Source organism: Rhincodon typus, chromosome 5 (genome assembly GCF_021869965.1).
Source record: "Rhincodon typus isolate 14 chromosome 5, sRhiTyp1.1, whole genome shotgun sequence".
In the NCBI taxonomy this organism is placed as follows: Eukaryota; Metazoa; Chordata; class Chondrichthyes; order Orectolobiformes; family Rhincodontidae; genus Rhincodon; species Rhincodon typus.
The window spans coordinates 16,163,472-16,183,678 of record NC_063336.1 but is presented as its reverse complement, the minus strand read 5'-3'; the positions used below and the strand labels follow the sequence as shown (position 1 = coordinate 16,183,678).

The 20,207-nt window shown below is 42.3% G+C and overlaps 1 protein-coding gene across 3 annotated transcripts in view; it reads right to left on the bottom strand.

Moving 5' to 3' along the window:
- The window catches only part of LOC109918982 (fibulin-7), a 41,867-nt gene extending 22,365 nt beyond the window's left edge, over positions 1-19,502 (bottom strand). For all 3 annotated transcript variants that reach the window (XM_048597176.1, XM_048597177.1, XM_048597178.1), the window contains exons 1-3: positions 19,114-19,502; positions 12,485-12,644; positions 7,949-8,122 (exon numbers count right to left, since the gene is read on the bottom strand). In XM_048597176.1, the coding sequence (XP_048453133.1) occupies positions 7,949-8,122; positions 12,485-12,644; positions 19,114-19,188 (409 nt within the window). In that variant the 5' untranslated portion in view covers positions 19,189-19,502. The remainder of the gene's footprint in view (positions 1-7,948; positions 8,123-12,484; positions 12,645-19,113) is intronic.
- Positions 19,503-20,207: the final 705 nt, after the last annotated feature.

Genomic DNA, 20,207 nt, shown 5'->3' with positions numbered 1-20,207 from the left:
ACAATACAATGGGTCTTCTAAAGCTGTGAGAATTCAAAGATTCCAACAGGAACGGGAGACCAGAACAACCCCATAGGAAACTGCAGCACGACTGACTTGCTTTGTGGAACTATGACGCATCAAAAATGAACAGAGCAGCCATCTGAAGTTTTCATCTGTTTTGGACATGTTGTGAGACACCATCTTAAGCAGAACTGTAAGAAGGTCCCAGAGAGACACGATCATAGAAAGATAGACAGTGTGAGGGAGAGAGAGAGAAAGAAGGTTCTTGAAAGGGAGATGGGAAAAAAGCAGACTGCAAAAAAGGAGTGCAGTACTATACCCAGCTACCAGAACCTGCAATGTCATAAAAGCAAAATAAAGGAGTCTTCACTTCCTCTCAGCACCTGCTCTGCACAGGCCACCTCTTGAAGCAACTATTCAACTACAGAAACCATCACAGCTGCCAAAGTCTGACTTCAAGATTTCAATCACTTCACCTGACAGACAGAATCTTCAAGCAAGTAATAGGTCTGCAACAATAAGACAGAGCTTTCTTTCATCCTTATCCATATCTTTTGTCCGTAACTATTTTAATCTTTGTGTCTGTACGTTAGCTATAATCGTATCACTTTTTTTATGCAGTAACTTTCACCAGGAGTTACTCAATAACCTTTATCCTGTTTTCGACTGAAACTTTGCTGGTGGTCCTTCATTTAAAATTGCAGTACTCAATAAACTAAAAGGGGGTTAAAAAGCTGCAGATTCGCACAGTGTGGCCATGACTCCATTCTCTGTCCCTTCATGGAGCGATCACATTGTGTTATCACAAAGGAATCCCAGCAAGTAATTCAATGTTGGTTGAAAGCTCCCTGACTGGTAGTTGGGCAAAGGCTGCCGAATAAGTGCAATCAAAATTTATGAAGTTTGTAAAGCATTTGGTTAGTAAGGACAGAAAATAGGTTAGGAACCCTGAACTTGAACAAAGAGGAACATATCTCCAGGACAACTCTGCAGGAGGTCCTCAGGTTGGTGTCCTGGGCTCAACCATCTTCAGCTGCTTCATCAATGACCTTCCCTCCATCATAAGGTCAGTGCAGTCATCTATGAACATTCCTATTTCTATGTTCAGTGCCATTCGTGACTCCTCAGAAACTGAAGCAGTCTATGTTCAAAAGCAGCAAGTTCTGGACAATATCCAGGCTTGGGCTGACAACTGGTAAGTGACATTCAAGCTGCACAAATGCCAAGCAATGACCATCTCCAATAAGAAGCAATCTAACCACTGCTCCTTAACATTCAATGGTGCCACCATCTCTGAATCTCCACTATCAACATTCTGGGACTTCCCATTGACCAGAAGTTCAACTGGACTTGTCATGTACATACTGTGCATACAAGAGAAGGTCAGAGGCAAGGAATACTGCGGCAAGTAACTTACCTCCTGACTCCTCAAACTCTGTCCATCATCTAACAGCACAAGTCAGGAGTATGATGGGATACACTCGACTTGTCTGGATGGGGACAGCTCCTATAACACTCAGGAAGCTTGACAGCATTCAGGACAAGCAGCCCACTTGACTGGCACCACATCCAGAAATATTCAATAACTCCATCACCAATGCTCCTTAGCAGCACTGTGTACTGTCTACAAGATGTGCTATAGAAATTCCCTCAGACAGCACCTTCGAAACCCATGACCACTTCCATCCAGAAGGACAAGGGTAGCAGATACGGAATAGTCTTCTTGGCCAATATATCGAGGAACCAACTAGAGAGCAGGCCATCTTAGACTGGGTACTGTGTAATGTGAAGGGAATCACTGCCAATCTAGCTGTGCGAGACCCCTTGGGGATAAGCGACCGTAACATGATAGAATGTTTTTTCAAGATGGAGATTCAGGTAGTTGATTCACAGACTGCGGTGCTGAATCTTGATAAAGGAAACTATGAAGATACGAGGCGAGAGTTGGCCTTGACAGATTGGGGAAAGTTACTGAAAAGGATGACAATGGATAGGCAATGGCAAATATTCAAGAAACACATGGGGGAACTGCAACAACTGTTTATTCCTGTCTGTCGCAAAAGCAAAATGGGTAAGAGGGCCAATCCATGGTTTACAAAGGAAATTAGAGATCGTATCTGATCCAAGGAAGAAGCGCATAGATTGGCCAAGAAAAATAATATGTCTGAGGATTGGGAGCAATTTAGAATTCAGCAAAGAAGGACCAAGGGATTGATAAAGAAGGGGGAGGGGAAAATACAGTACGAAAGTAAGCTTGCAGGGAGCATGAAGACTGACACTAAGAGTTTGCATAGGTACATGAAGAGAAAGAGATTGGTGAAGACAAATGTAGATCCCCTCCAGACAGAAATGGAGGAATGTATGATAGGGGACAAAGAAATGGCTGAGCAACTAAATATATACTTTGGTTCTGTCTTCACAAAAGAGGACACAAATCAGATACCAGAAATGATACCAAGATTTAGTGAGAGTGGAGAACTGAGGGACATCAACATTAGTCAAGAAATGGCGCTGGGAAAATTGTTGGGATTGAAGGCTGATAAGTTCCCAGGGCCTGATAATCTACATCCCAGAGTACTTAAGGAAGTAGCTCTAGAAATAGTGGCTGCATTGGTCATCATCTTCCAGAATTCTACAGATTCTGGAACAGTCCCTGCAGATTGGAGGGTGGCTAATGTCACTCCAATATTCAAAAAGGGAGGTAGAAAACAGGGAATTATAGATCAGTAAGCCTAACATCGGAAATGGGGAATATTCTGGATACATTATCAAGGACTTTATAGTGGAGCATTTAGAAAGCAGTGGCAGGGTCAGACTAGGTCAGCATGGATTTATGAAGGGGAAATTACGCTTGACAAATCTGTTGGAATTCTATGAAGATGTAACTAGTAGAGTTGACAAGGGGGAGCCAGTCGATGTAGTATATTTGGACTTTCAGCAAGTGTTTGACAAAGTCCCGCATAAGAGATTATTTTGCAAGATTAAAGCACTTGGGATTGGGGCAAGTGTATTGAAATGGATAGGAAACTGGTTCGCAGAGAGGCAACAAAACGTAGGAATTAATGGGTCCTTTACAAATTGGCAGGCAGTAACTAGTGGGGTGCCACAGAGATCAATGCTGGGGCACCAGCTATTCACAATATATATGAATGATTTGGATGAGGGAACAATATGTAACATTTCTAAATTTGCAGGTGACACCAAGTTGGGTGGGCAGGGGTGCGGGTTGTTGGTGAACTGTGACGAGGATGCAGAGATCCTTCAGCATGATCTCGACAGGTTGGGTGAGTGGGCAAATCAACGTCAGATACAGTATAATTTGGATAAATGTGAGATTATTCACTTCAGAAGCAAAAACAAGAAGGCAGGTTACTACCTGAATGGCTGTAAATTGGGAGAGTGAAGTGTGCAGTGGCACCTGGGTGTCCTTGTACACCAGTCGCTGAAGGTAAGCATGCAGGTGCAGCAGGTGGTAAAGAAGGCAAATGGTATGTTGGCCTTCATTGTGAGAGGTTTTGAGTACAGGAACAGGGATGTGTTGTTGCAGTTATACAGGGCCTTGGTGAGGCCACACCTGGAGTATTGTGTGCAGTTTTGGTCTCCTTTTCTGAGGACGGATGCTCTTGCTCTTAAGAGAGTGCAGCAAAGGTTTACCAGGCTGATTCCGGGGATGACGGGTCTGACAGTTGAGGAGAGATTGACTAGGTTGGGATTGTTTTCACTACAGTTCAGACGAATGAGGGGGGATCTCATAGAGACTTATAAAATTCTAACAGGACTGGACAGGGTTGATGCAGGGAGGATGTTCCCGATGGTGGGTGTGTCCAGAACCAGGGGTCACAGTATGAGGATTCGGAGTAGACCGTTTAGGACGGAGATGAGGAGGCATTTCTTCATCCAAAGAGTGGTGAGCTTATGGAATTCATTACCACAGGAAGCAGTTGATGCCAAAAATTGAATGTATTCAAGAGGCAGCTAGATATAGCACTTGGAGTGAATGGGATCAAAAGTTATGGGGAGAAAGCAGGATTAGGTTATTGAGTTGGATGATCAGCCATGATTGTGATGAATGGCGGAGCAGGCTTGAAGGGCCGAATAGCCTCCTCCTGATCCTATCTTCTATGTTTATAGGAACTCCCATCACCTGCAAGTTCCCCTCCTTACTGAGAAATATATCACTGTTCCTTCGGTGTCACTGTGCCAACATCCTGGAATTTCCTCCCTAATGGCATTTTGGGTCTGCCTACAGCACATGACTGCAGCAGTTCAACCATCACCTTCTTAAGGGCAACTAAAGATGGGCAATAAATACTGGCCTGGCGAGTGACGCCCACATCCCACAAGTAAAACAAAAATAGGGTGGTGAATAAGTGGAACAATTTCTAAGAAAGTTCACAATAGCGGGTGCATTGAGGAAAAGGAGATGGTGGGGCTTGTATTGTGTTGATCAAATTACATTACGGCTGTACAAAGCTCTGGTTAAACTGAATACTAAGCCTGGCATTCAGTCATAGTCATATAGCACGGAAACAGACCCTTTAGTCCAACCATTCTACGCCAACCATAATCCCAAATGAAGCTAGTCCCACCTGCCTGTGCTTAGCCCATATCTCTCCAAAAATTTCTTAGTCATGTACTTATCTAAACATCTTTTAACTGTACCTGCATCTGCCACTACCTCTGGAAGCTCATTTCGCACATGAACCACTCTGTATGAAAAAACTGCCCCTCGTGTCTTTCTAAAATCTTTCTCCTCTCACCTTAAAAATATGGCTGTAGTCTTGAAATCCTCCACCCTAGGGAAAAGACATGTGCCGTTCGCCTCATCTATACCCGTCATGATTTTATAAAACTCTACAAGGTCACTTCTCAACCTTCTACGCTCCAGTGAAGAAACATCTCAGCCTATCCAGTCCTTGGTCATGCCCCTCAGAGTGGATGCACTGATTCTGTGTTGGGGCAATTGGAGGGGAGAGGGGGAGAAGGATGTGCAGCCCATACACATTGGAATGATACTGAGACTAATAAAGGTTACATGTGACAATAAGGTGCATAGATTAGCTTTGTATACCTTTTCGCGTAGAAGAATGAGGTATGATCTATTTGAGGTGATTAAGACATTTCAATGATTTGAAACGACAATAATGAGAAACTATTTCCTCTGGTGGAGAAGTCCTTAATAAGGGGCCATGAGCTTAAACTAAAATTACACCAAACTCTTCAGGACTAATGTCAAAAAGCACTTCTTCACACATACTGCAAATCTGCAATGTGTTTTCCCAAAAGCCTCAGAGGCCGGGGATTTATTAAAAATTTCACCAATGTGGGTAAAGGAAGCAAGGTATAAATTAGCTGTGAACTAACCGAATGGCAGAACAGACTCTGAGGGGCTAAACAACCACCTCCTTTTCCTATTTATTGTGGAAGAATTAGACCAAGTAAGCAGAATGATCTCCTTCATCTTTATCCATGCGTGATCTTGTAACACTGCCTCTAACACTCCTTAAGGGACTTCAATCACAATAGCGTCGGTTCCACAATTTCCTTCATTCAAACAGGACAAAAAGAGCCATGCCCTGTATGGCCTGACTCACAGAGCTCGCTTACATTACATTACAGCCAGCCAGTGCAACATCACAGAGAACTAACTCCATCAGAACTAGGTGCTGCTGCTGGCTATCAATAGCATGCCTGAAATATCTCCTGACCATTAGACCATGAAATTATTTAATGAAATGTCTGAGACCATTAACTAAATGCATCCTTGACCTCCAAAATGCATCACCCCTGGCAGCTGCAGCATGGCTGGGTTACCAGGGCAAGTAAGCACAGGCCGCTTCACATTGGCAAAGGCTGCTTGATGGGAAAGATAGGGAGCTTAGAGTGGAATGTGTGACCAAATATCATTAAGGTGGGGAGAGATATGCAGGTATTCCCACATGGGGAATGTAATGCTGTCTTTTTTTTTAAACACTTAAGAGGAAGTACGTTCTGCTGACTTTGATCAGACTGGTTTTGTGTGACGAGACACCACAAACTCACTCATTATTCATTGCTTCTTTTCGAATCTAGGTACCAACATGTCTGTCCTTCAACCATTTTCGGCTAAGTATTGGTGTAACTCAGAAAATTCCTATTTGGGATCACTTCAAGTACAATTATGAAGAATTAATTATCAATTCCTGACCCAATTCAACCTAATGGTGTAAGTCTTTAGATTATTTCATATGATATTAATGTGCAAATGTTGAATAGACGCTTAATGTTACGACTGTGATGGAGATGTTAACCCATTTACTTTAATCAATGCCTTTGATAAACAAGTGTCACACACAGTCATTGTCAATTATTTCATTTCCAACTGCATACTTACATGGTCGATTTGGTAACAGATTTATTTACCTTTAGTATTTTACAACACTTTTTAAAATATTATAATCCTTCAAAAATGCAACTTGATTGCGTAGAAATTTCTATATATTTACATATACCTAAAGACTGTTTCAGCCAACCATTACTCACTACTTAGCAACACGTTGGAGATCTTTCTGGAGACTGATAGATTTCCGATGACCATTGGTGTTATGGGGATGGGTTTGATCAGATATGATCAATATTGAATGGTGGGGCAGGCTCGATGGACTGAATGGCCTACTCCTGTTCTGATGTTCCTATACACAGGATAATAAAATGATGTTATTGAAACTACTCCCAAGTGTTTATTTGACTCTTTTTGAGACATGAGCATTGAACTGACTTCGATATCTCATTGTAATTGTTCCATACACTAAAAAGTATGTGCATGAAGATATTTCTTCCAAATAATTTTTACTCAAATCCTGCCATGGCAGGTGGTAGAATTTGAATTCAATAACAAATCTGGAATTTGGAGTCTAACGATGACAACTATTGTTGTCAATTGTCAGAAAAAATAACTAATATCCTTTAGTGAAGGGAATCTGCCATCTTTGCCTGGTCTGACTACATGTCACTCCAGACCCACAGCGACGTGGTTGACTCTTAGCTGCCCAATGAGCAATTAGAGATTGGCAATAAGTGCTGGCCTAGCCAACAATGGCCGCATCCCTTGAATGAATAAAAGAAAATATTGAAACTATGAGGATTTTAAAACATCAGAAATGCTTGACAGTCAATGAAGTACTTTGGAAGTATCATTACCAATATATAGTGCAGGACATGGAACAGCTAATATGTGACAGATAACCTGTTTTTAGTTAAGTTGGTTGCAAAATCAATTTTGGTTAGGATAGCAGGGCCAACTACGCAGCTCTTCCCTGAAATAGTGCATACGATCTTGCATTGTCGTGAGAAGAAAGATGGGACGTTGGTTTAACACTTCCTCTGAAAGAAATGAACTCTAACAGTGCAGCACACCCTCAAGTACCATACTGAGATGTCAGCGTAAATTTTATGTTCAACTCCCTGGATGGACAATCTCACTCAGAAAGTGTTACAGCTGTGTCGCAGGTGACATCTAAATGCATCTCAACTTGATTTTGTTAAAAAGAAAAGGAAATGGAGAGTTTAACACCTTCTTTTAAATAGTAATAGCACATAAAAGTTAACATGACGTGGAGTTAGGTTACAAATCAGGCATTAGAATGGTGGAACAGACTTGAGAGACCAAAAGGCTGTTCTTATTCTTGACCCCTTTTCTAAAATTGGAAACCACACCCTGACATTCCAGCAAACAAGTGTTCTCATGTTTGCTTCTAACATTTCAGAGAAAGAGTAAAAGAGAAAGTGTAATGTATTAAAGGAACTCATTATTGTGGTGATTTGGTTCCAGCTAATATCTAGTGGTGTCTCATTCAGGATGCTTGAACTTTTCCAAATGTTTTGTTATCTATTAAAGTGAATAATTAGAGTTTTAGTCTTTGGTGTGAACAGTGCCATTCCATTATGAAACTTTAAACAGGAGTACCTGTGCAGCTAGCATTCACTCCCGTCCAGCGCCCATTCGGCTGACAAACTCTGGTACTGGAGCCGATGAGCTGGTAGCCAGGCTGACAGACAAAGTGCACCTCATGGTCTGCGCTGTACCTGGAGCCAAACTTCTTGCCATGTTTAGGAGCCTCCAGCGATGGACACCACGTTGCTATAACAAAGCAGAGAGAGAGAGAGAGAAGTTTGCAATCGAGACTTGTATGTCATATTAGGATTACCTATTTCCACTTCTGGGAGAGTCTAGGACCGAAGGGCAGAATCTCAGAATAAGAGGTTGTCCAGTGAAGATGAGATGAGAAGGAATTTCTTCTCTCAGAGGGTAGTGAATCTGTGGAATTCTTTACCGCAGAAGGTTGTAGAGGCTGGGTCACTAAGTATATTCAAGACTGAAATAAAGAGATTTTAAATCAATATGGGTTATGGGGGAAAGACAGGAAAGTGGACCTGAGGATTATCAGATCAGCCATGACCTCAGTGAATGGCAGAGCAGGCTCAATGGGATGAATGGCCAACTTCTGCTCCCACAAATTATGGTCTTATGGACTCCAGCTGCGGACCCGGAAACTTCACCAAGTAGAAATGGGGAAAGGAAACCTAGGCCTTTAGAGGACAAGGTCAGAAATCACATGACACCAGGTTATAGTCGAACAGGATTATTTGAAAACACAAGCTTTCGGAGCCTCAGTCCTTCTTCAGGTGTTAGTGAGAGAAGTCAGTATCAGACACAATTTGTAAGTAAAAAGATCAAAAAGTCACACCATTGATGAGGATGTATTAAACCATCAGTTAGAAGGTTTTAATTGATCAATATGTATATGTAAATCCCTAAATTCCTTTCAAGTCATGGTCCTGAGAGAACTAAAGGTTTTATCAGTGTAAAGAACAGGTGACACTTTAGGTCAGAAATGCGTGTTAGGTGTGAGGCCTTGTTTAGAATCTGTTTGTGTTTTGGTTTGGAGTCAGACTCGTTTTATTTCTAAGGTAGGAATATTTGCAGACCTTTAAAGGAGACATACGTGGCACGGGTGAAACTTTGTTGTAAGTACATTCTCAAATTGGTAAATACATGTTCACTATTTATCATTAGGTGCATGAACAATTTTGATTTAACTCCAACAAGGATGAAGGTACAGAACCTTACTGCTACACAATGTTTTTTAGTCCAAGGTGTGATTGAGCAGCTCCTATACCATGTGCTGGGTACAGGACCTTGGAAGGTGATTGTTACTTTGAAACCCAGGGGGAATCTTTCTAGGATGTAATACATTGCTTGAGCATTGCAGCCACAAATGGGATTGATTTCTGATGCTGCATAGTGTAGTCAAGAGTTTTTGGATTTGTACACCATATACCAGGCCAACGTGTAAGGCCCAAATACCGCATTTTCACCTGCATTGTCTGAGTATCTGGTTAATGCTATCTCCTTTTGAAGGTCCTCACATTACTCAAAATTGGAGCCCCTCCCTCACATAATGAAACACTCACTCCACCCACTCTGAGTGTGATGGCAGCCATTTCATCTCCATTGGTTGTGAAATGGATTCTTTTGATCCAATGTGCCCCAACACTTGACTGATCATGTCTAAGCCTTGAATTACTGTGCCAGAACCTCTTTACTAAAGGCTATCTCCTTTGATCTGAGAGTTCTGACATGTATCAAATCTTGTGAATCTCCATGGAACTTGAGCTAAGATCCTACCCACAGGCGTGGAGCAACATTTAGCAGCAGGACAAGAATTCCGACTGCCATTCCCCGACACCTTATGTTTTCCTTCACCAAACAATTTCCTCTGCTGCAATAACTTTGGAACCTGACTATCAATCCTATTCTCAGGTCTGAATCTAAATGGTGTCAGGATACCACAGATAGGATTCTACTCTCTTTTGGAGAATGTGGATGGGGTGGGCCATCGAAGGACCCTATATCCTAAGGCTGCTTTACCCATTTGTTTTACAAAAATTGCTTAAGGGGAATAACGATACATGCATCCTCAACACAATAGAGCCAGCAAAAGCAAACCATTAGCAGCATGAAGATGTGAGGGTGCTGAAGCATCAGAAGTTATATCACTCTACCTAAGGAGGAAAAAACACACTCAGCAGAAATGATGTCCAAAAAGGTAAATTTTGCACTTGGCTTCAGCCTTTTCCTTCTATTGCATCTCAGATTAAATAAGGTAATCGATGCACCATTGACCTATTTCACAGCTACTCCAAGCCTACGAACACTGTCACCAAATGATCCCAGGAAGTGTCTGTAATGGGATGGTGGTAGGAAAATTCACTGGCAACTCCAAGCCTGGGATGTAGGCTCTCATTTACATGGAGTAGGTCGAAAAGCGCGATGGGTAGCGGGGTGGAGACAATGAGTCATAAATTTGGCTCTATGCAGAATCACAGTACCAAGATTTACCACTGATTTTGCCACTTTTATGTTGTTATCCTGGCACATAAATGAAGAGAAAAGCAAAAGAAACTCCAGCCTCCAGCCTCTAATCTCCAGTATGTCCATACTGATAAGAACCAGTCATTTGACATCTTGTACATTAGATCGTGTTGAAATGTAAAAATGCACCATGACTCTATAACAATACAACTGATAGATTTTTATGCAACTACTTTGTAATTTGGCACAATAATAAGTAAGATGTAAAATGCATATGAACTATTGAGCTATAAATCCATGAAGACTTTGTGTTAATTCAGACGTTAAACTGCAGCTATTACTGCAAGTACCTGAGCCAAATTGCTTTTAACATTTTTCTCTACACTGTCTTCAGTTTATTGATACTTTTGAACAAACTTTTTATGTTTATTGTACTGAGTTTTGGATGTTCTCAAATCCTACGACAGACTGAGACAGAGACAGCATTCCCATGCCATGAACTTTGGTTCAGTTTTAGTGGAGAAATGAAACTTGAGATGGTGTTAATATTGAGCACTCTTAACTATTTGCTTCAGAATACCTGGGGGAGGAGGTGGTATGGTTGTAAAGTCACTGGGCTAGTCATGCAGAACCCTAGACTAATGTTTTGGGGCATAAATTTTAATTCCAGCATGGTGACTTTTGTATTTGATGTATAAAATTTGGAATTAAAAGCCAGTGAAATGACAAGCAGGTAGCTATTGTTGACTGAGACAACAAGGTGCAGGGCTGGATGAACACAGCAGGCCAAGCAGCATCATAGGAGCAGAGAGGTTGTAAACACCCATCTGGCTCTCTAATACCCTTTTGGGAAGGAAATCTGCCCTTCTTACTGTTGTCTGACCTACAAGAAAGTCCAGACCCACAGAATGTAGAAGACTTTTACCTGCCCTTTGCAATGCCGAGCAACCCATACAGCAATGAGGGATGGGCGATAATTGCTGGCCCAGCCAATGATGTCCACACACTACGAATGAATATTTTTTAAAAAATCTCCTCCTAAGAACTCAGTTTACTGGACACATGAGCCTGATGAATGAAGGATGATGCTGGTTAAGGAAGAGGATGTAGCTCATCTTTGCTTAGCAGCCTTCTCTCCAATGCACTGCCCTTTGTCCTTGTCCTATCACTTCTCAAGGATGTTTAGGGGTTAAGGTATTTCATATCAAATGAAGTTAAAAGAGATAGGCCCAGTATGACAGTGGTTACAGAATTTTGAATCTATAAATTGCTTTACAACTAGCTTGCTCCACCAGAGCTTTATAGACCCCAGCTTTAAAGGCTGTTGGGAGATGGTAATCTAATTGGATGAGCAATTCAGAGCCCAGACTAATGGTCCGAGGACATGGGTTTGAATGCCACTGTGGTAGCAGATGAAATTCAATTAATAAATCAGAAATTTGAGATCTAATCTCAGTAATGGTGACCATCAGACTTGATTTATTGTTGTTAAGAACCCATCTGGTTCACTAGTACCTGTTCTGGAAGGAGATCTGCCTCTTTTACTCAGTCTGGCCTACAAGTTATTCCAGGCAACCAATAGGTTTTGCCACTGACGCCTGCATTCCATGATCAAGTTCATTCAGGAGGTGGTAAAGATTGACCCTGCCCACTTTGAAATACCACTTGTTCAGGCTGCTCGGATGTCAACAGCCGTTGGCTTAAAGTTTCCACAAAATTAATGAGGCAGCTCCCAACTCCCTTGTCCTCAGAACCCTTTGCACAAGGCTTCTCATAAGACACATTCACTCAACTTTTCTAGGCTTTATTTCATTCGCCTTCCTTGGGGTAGCAACCAAGGATGCCTGCTCAGATTTGCACAGAGGATCTATTACTTAACATACCTTATCAGTAGGTAAGGAGATAGCACAACTTTATAGCCAACGTTTATAGTCCAGTGTTCTGAAGAGGGGTCAGAAACATTGACTCAGATTTCTCTGCACAGATGCTACCAGACCTGCTGACCTGTTCCAGCAATTTCTGGTTTTGTTTCTGATTTCCAACATCCACAGTTCTTTCAGTTTTTTTTTATAGTCAAGTGTTTGGAAATAACAGGTTTCTGCTGATATGGGTCTGATGTTAACATACCTGAGGGTTGGTCTGCTGTCAGTTTGGTCACAGAGATCTGTAAGGCTGAAAGCTTGGCTTTCATGGTTCGAATTCCATCAGTAAAATGTGTTTCTTGTCCTTTTAAGAACTGTTGCATTTGTCGGATGACAGTTAGGACTTTCTGTTTGTTCAGGCAACCCTACACAATAAAAATAGAAGTGAATCAGGACTTAATCCTGACGTTAACTGTTCAGTCATGTCAGCAAAATGTATCAGATTGTTATTAGATGGAACAACTTTGAAACTCTAGAATTGTTCAAATAAATAAAGCATACTACAACTACACTCCATCTACTGTATCGTTTGGGCTAAGCCCAACAAACCTTCATGAGGATCAGGAGCAGAGCAGGTCTATTTATTCTATGGGAAACTTTTAATCTGCACTTCCCTTCCTGACCCCTGCAGTATGATGGGAGTTATTTCGTTGAAGTAATGGGGACATTACTGTATCATACCTGTCTGTTGGACTGCAGCTGTGTTATTCTATAGCTGTGTTCTGTATTCTAAATCTGCACTCTTCTATAACTGCATGCTGCATCAGAGATGTGTGTTTTATTCTAGAGCTGCTTTGCACTATACCTGCATGTTGTATGTTGTATTAATGATGTGGACAGTATATCTGTACGCCAGCTAATGTTATATTCTAGCTGTGTGCTGCACTACAGTTATTACTATATGTGATGTGAGTTGTTTTATTATTGTGTATTAGTATGGGTTTTTCCATTCTTCATACAAGCTCACCCCAGACTTTTTTTTTTAAACATTGTTTATTAAGGATATGTACACAATGATAAGGCAACAGAACTCTATGACTTGAGCTGCACTTGTTCCAACCTTTCTAGCAGAGTACTGTAAGATGATGACTGAGGTGACAGTTACAATAATGCATACCTCAGGGGCTCATCCATATATTCATTAAGTCCTTTCCCTGCATAATAACATTATAATTGTGAACTGGAAGACAGGTCACCACCATCTTCTCAAGGACAACTAGGGATGGGCAATAAATGCTGTCCCAACCAGCAATGTCCACATCCCATGTTTTTTTTTAAAATTGCATTACATCTGTGTGCTTATTGCAACTGTTTATTGTGATTTAGCTGTGAACTGTGTTACGGCTGTGAGCTGTATTACAGCTGTGAATTGTACAACAGGTTTTGTACTGCTGAATTGATGTAGGCTTTTTACTGTTTTACAGCTGCTATGGTGTAACAGAGATGTGCTGCTATACAGCTGTGTGCTGCCATATAGCGGTGTCCTTTTTTAACTCACTCGTAAGGCATGGGCATCTCTGGCTGGACAGCGTTTATTACTCATCCCTAGTTGCCCTTGAGAAGGCGATAGTGAGCTGCTTTCTTGAACTGCTGAAGTCTACATGCTGTATGTAGACCCGTAATGCCCTTAAGGAGGGATTTCAGGATTTTGACCCAGAGACAGTAAAGGAACGGCAAAATATTTCTAAGTCAGGATGGTGACGGACTTAAACTTGCTGGTGGTGATGTTCCCATATATCTTCTGCCCTTGTCCTTCTAAATGGAAGTGGTTGTATATTTGTAGATAGCACACACTGCTATTACTGAGTGGTGGTGGTGGAGGGCGTGAATGCTTGTGGATGTGGTGCCAATCAAACGCTACTGATTTCTGGATGGTGTCAAGCTTCTTGAGTGTTGTTCGAGTTGCACCCATCCAGGCAAGTGGGGAGTATTCCATTCCACTCTTGGCTTGTGCCTTGTAGATGGTGGCACACAGGCTTTGGGGAGTCAGGAGGTGAGTTACTCACCACAGTATTCCTAGCCTCTGACCTGCTCTTGTAGCCGCTGTGTTTACGTGATGAGTCTGGTTAAGTTTCTGGTCAACGGTAACCCCCAGGATGTTGATGGTGGAGATTCAGTGATGGTAATGCCATTGAATGTCAAGGGGCAGTGATTAGATTGTCTTTTATTGGAGACGGTAATTTCCTGCCTTTTGCGTAACACAATTGTAACTTGATACTTTACAGTCCAAGGCTGGATATTGTCCAAATCTTGAACATGGGCTGCTTCAATATCTGAGATGTTGCAAATGGTTCTGAACATTGTGCAATCATCGACAAACATCCTGACGTCTAACCTGATGATGGAAGGTAGGTAATTGATGCAGCAGCAGCAGATGTTTCAGCCAAGGACATGACCTTGAGAAACTCCTGCAGACATGCCCTAGAGCTGAGATGACTGACCTCCAACATCAACAACCATCTACCTATGTGCCACCGTTGACTTCAACCATCCTTCTGGATTATAGCTGCGTGCTGCACTATAGCTGCGTGCTGCACTATAGCTGCGTGCTGCACTTTAGCTGTGAGCTGCACTATAGCTGGATACTGCACTATGGTTGTGTACTGCACTATAGCTGTGTGCTGTATTATAGCTGTGTACTGCACTATTGGTGTGTTATGCACTCTGACTGTGTGCTGCACTATGGCTGTGTGCTGCACTGTAGCTACGTGCTGCATTATAGCTGTGTGCTGCACGACAGCTGTGTACTGCACTATAACTCTCTGCTGCATTATAGTTGTATACTGCACTATGGCTATGCACTCCACTATAACTGTGTGCTGCACTATAGCTGTGTGCTGCACTACAGCTGTGTACTGCATTGTGGCTGTGTACTGCACTGTAACTGTGTTGCACTATAGCTGTGTGCTGCATTATAGCTGTGAGCTGCGACACAGCTGTGTGCGGTATTATGCTGTGTGCCACATTACAGTTGTGTGCTGCACTATGGATGTGTATTTCACAACAGCTGTGAACTGCACTATAGCTGTGTGCTGCAACATCGCCGTGTGCCTCACTATAGCTGTGTGAGGCATTACGTTGTATGCTGCACTACAGTTGTGTGCTGCACTACAGTTGTGTTCTGCACGATAGCTGTGGGCCATCCCATAGCTGTGTGCTGCTCTATAGCTGACTGCTGCAGTATAGCTGTATGCTGTATTAAAGCTGTGTACTATACTATAGCTGTGTGATGCAATGTAACTGTGCACTGCACTATAGCTGTGTCAGCATGACAGCTGTGTACTGTACTATAGTTGTATGCTGCAACATAGCTGCATGCTGCACTATAGGTGTGTACTGCATAATAGGTCTGTGCTACACTATAGCTATGTACTGCACTATAGCTGTGTACTGCACTACAGCTGTGTGCTGCAATATAGCTGTATATTGCACTACAGTTGTGTGCTGCACTATATCTGTGTCCTGCACGATAGCTGTGGGCCACATCATTGTTGTCTGCTGTACTATAGCTGTGTGCTACAGTATCGCTATGTGCTGTATTAAAGCTGTGTACTATAACTGTGTACTGTCGTATAGCTGTGTACTGCATGTAACTGTGTACTGCACAACAGCTGTGTACTGTACTTTAGCTGTATGCTGCACTATATGTGAGTAATTCATTCTAGTTATGGTGCTGCACTATAGCTGTGTGCAGCACTATAGCTGTGTGCTACACTATGGCTGTATACTGCACGATAACTGTGTACTGCAATACAGCTGTGACCTGAAATTTAGATATGCACTGCACTATAGCTATGATCTGCGACATAGCTGTGTGTGGTATTACGCTATATGCTGCATTATAGCTGTGTGCTGCACTATAGCTGTCTGCTGCATTATAGCTGTGTGCTGCACTATAGCTGTGTACTGCACTATGGCTATGTACTCCACTATAACTGTGTGCTGCACTACAGCTGTGTACTGCATTGTGGCTGTGTACTGCACTATAGCTGTGTACTGCACTGTAACTGTGTTGCACTATAACTGTGTGCTGCATTATAGCTGTGAGCTGCGACATAGCTGTGTGCGGTTATTATGCTGTGTGCTGCATTACAGTTGTGTGCTGCACTATGGATGTGTATTTCACAATAGCTGTGAACTGCACTATAGCTGTGTGCTGCAACATCGCCGTGTGCCTCACTATAGCTGTGTGAGGCATTACGCTGTATGCTGCACTATAGTTGTGTTCTGCACGATAGCTGTGGGCCATCCCATAGCTGTGTGCTGCTCTATAGCTGTCTGCTGCAGTATAGCTGTAGGCTGTATTAAAGCTGTGTACAATACTATAGCTGTGTGATGCAATGTAACTGTGCACTGCACTATAGCTGTGTCAGCATGACAGCTGTGTACTGTACTATAGTTGTATGCTGCAATATAGCTGCATGCTGCACTATAGGTGTGTACTGCATAATAGGTCTGTGCTACACTATAGCTATGTACTGCACTATAGCTGTGTATTGCACTACAGCTGTGTGCTGCACTACAGCTGTGTGCTGCAATATAGCTGTATGCTGCACTATAGTTGTGTGCTGCACTATATCTGTGTCCTGCACGATAGCTGTGGGCCACATCATTGTTGTCTGCTGTACTATAGCTGTGTGCTGCAGTATCGCTATGTGCTGTATTAAAGCTGTGTACTATAACTGTGTACTGTAGTATAGCTGTGTAGTGCATGTAACTGTGTACTGCACAACAGCTGTGTACTGAACTTTAGCTGTATGCTGCACTATATGTGAGTACTTCACTCCAGTTGTGGTGCTGCACTATAGCTGTATACTGCACAATAGGTCTGTGCTACACTATAGCTGTCTTTTGCACTATACTGTATGCTGCACTATAGCTTTGTGCTGTACTATAGCTGTGTGCTGCACTATAGGTTGAAGTAGCATTATAGCTGTATGCTGCAGTATACCTATATACTTCACTATAGCTATGTGCTGTAGTATAGCTAGCTGTGTGCTGTACTGTAGCTGTGTACTGCACTACAGCTGTGTACTGCACAATTGCTCTGTGCTACACTATTGCTGTCTACTGCACTAAATCTGTGTATTGCACTATAGCTGTCTGCTATATTATAGCTGTGTACCTCACTACAGCTGTGTGCTGTTCTAAAGCTGTATGCAACATTATAGCTTTGTGCTGCACTGTAGCTATGAACTGCACTATAGTTCTGTGCTGCAGTAAAACTGCATCCTGTGTGTGCTGCACAACAGCTGTTTGCTGCATTAGAGCTGTGAGCTGCACTATAGCTGTGTACTGCAATACAGCTCCATGTTGCACTTTAGCTGTGTGCCGCATAATAGCTGTGCGCTGCACTAAAGCTGTGTAGTGCACTATAGCTGTCTGCTGTATTATAGCTGTGTACCCCATTATGGCTGTGTGCTGTATTATAGCTGTGCATGGTTCTATAGCTGTGTACTGAACTATAGCTGTGTGCCTCACTATAGCTGTGCGCTGCACTATAGCTCTATGCTGCATGATAGCTATGTGCTGGACTACAGCTGTGTACTGCACAATAGCTCTGTGCTACTCTATAGCTGAGATGTCAGTGTGTGTGTGTGAGAGAGAGAGACAGCGAGTGATTGTGTGTGTGTGTCCAAGTGCATGTGAGGGAGAGTGTGTGTGAGAGAGACAGTGTGTGTGTGAGACAGCGAGAGAGAGAATGTGTAGACTAGATTGGACAAGGTCAGAAATCACACAATACCAGGTTATTGTCCAATAGGTTTATTTGGAAACACAAGCTTTTGGAGCCTCATTCCTTCTAACACACATGTAAATCTATGGGGTGAATTTGCATTTGCAGATACATTCTAGTTTGTTCAAAATGCACACAATTCAGAGACAGTCAGTCAATGTGGCATTTTATAACTTCCTATTTTAGAAATAAAACCAGTCTGACTCCAAACCAAAACACAATCAGATTCTAAACAAGGTGTCACACCTAACATGCATTGTGTGACCTAAAATGTCACCTCTTCTTTACACTGATAAAACCATTAGTTCTCTCAGGACCATGACTTGAAAGAAAACTGGGGATTTACTGATCAATTAAAACCTTCTAACTGATTAAAGATTTAACAGCATCTTAGGGTTGTTTAATACATCCTCGTCAGTAGTGTCACCCTTCGACCTTTTACACATAAATTGTGTCTGATTCCATCTCTCTCACTAACACCTGAAGAAAGAGCGAGGTTACGAAAGCTTGTGTTTTCAAATAATCCTGTTGGACTATAACCAGGTGTCCTGTGATTTCTGACCTTGTCCACCCCAGTCTAACACAGGCACCTCCACATCAGAACTACAGCCGTTTGCTCTTCTGTAGCTGTGGTGTATACTCGAACATTAAGAACTATCACGCTTGCACCTACACTCTTGTTTTCATTTCACCGGCCAGCTCCTCTCCAATTTAGAACTATCTCTGCAAAGTGCATTGCTGCACAGCGACCACTACCAGCAATGTTTAAACCTTTCCCTGTGAGCAGCTCCTCCTCTATGTACATACATTAACAGCTGGTGGAAATGCTCTTGCAAACACGTTCTTTAAAACACGCATTAAACAAATAGTTTAACGCGTGCAACGCCTGAGATGTGTTTTCCTGTAAAATTTGTTCCAACGCTCTTGGACAAATCAATTTTAAACGGGCTTGCGGTAAACTCTGGAAACTAACAATAGCGTCCCAAGGCATATCGTTTACTTTGCAAATTATTCACTTCTTTCACAAATAAACTCATCTCCCTCCTGTTCTCGCTTCACGGTTTTTCTATACAAGAGTGAAGACTGAACTTGCTCCTTACCTGCGCTGCATGGGATGGGTAAAGGCAGGAGAGCACCAGGTACAGAAAAACACTGTGCTGGATAGCAGGAACCATATCGTCTGCCCTCCTCTAATGCTGGGAAATTCCTAAAAGACGGGGTTTGCACGCGTCTGGGACTTTTCTCCCCACCGCCACCAGGAAAAGCCCTGGCTCTGACCAGCAGGTGCATTCACAGAGAGGGCATCGCTTCTAGTGAATGTCGCTCCTGAGAGAACATGAGCGCAGCTAGCCGTGTTTACAACGGGCTCCTTTTCCAGGCTCGATCGAATCCACAACAAAACCCCTGGTTTGTTTTCTTGCGGCGGGAGCTGGGGGGCGGGGGGTGTTCTCTCCAGAACTGTCTGATCAGTGTGGAAAGGTCTCAGGTTCCACTTAGGGCGATGTTGGTCCGCCCCTTTGAGGAGGTGATGGGGTCTGGTGAAATTTAGGAACAAGAAAATTCCTTTAGCTTTACAATTATTATTTTTTAAAAGGGCATCAAGTTACACTTTATTTAATTCACGTTTTTGCTGAAGCTAAGAAGAATACACTTCTCAAAGATGACCTTACAAACAGTTGGTATATCAACCTCTTCAATTATGGTATGACCCCGACTTGGGACATGAACCCAGACCTTTTTACAGGCTGTTTGTATCCATGGGCACAAGGACTTTACAAGTGATCATACAATAGTGTAAGATACCCTTACATCTACTCCAGAAATGTGTAACAGCTCTGGAGGTATTTTCTAATCAACCCGTTCAATGTTCAGGGTGAATTTGTGCAGCTGATCAAATTGGTGAAACAAATGCTATCCTGTCGGGTTTCAGAATTGAATCCCACTGGAAATATTAAAGATAACATTTATTTTTGACATTTTAAAAATATTACCAAAATAGTGAGTGATAAACATCGATAGGGATTAGAGATATATTTTAAGCCTTTAGATATGAAATCTTTCAAATTATAAACAGTTCTCTGATTTCTCTTTTTTTAAAAAAAACTTCCAATTAAAATATAAGTATAAGAAACATACCTAACTATATAGCAGTACAGCATGTGAAGCATTTGATTTGAGTTAGTATTGTCACATG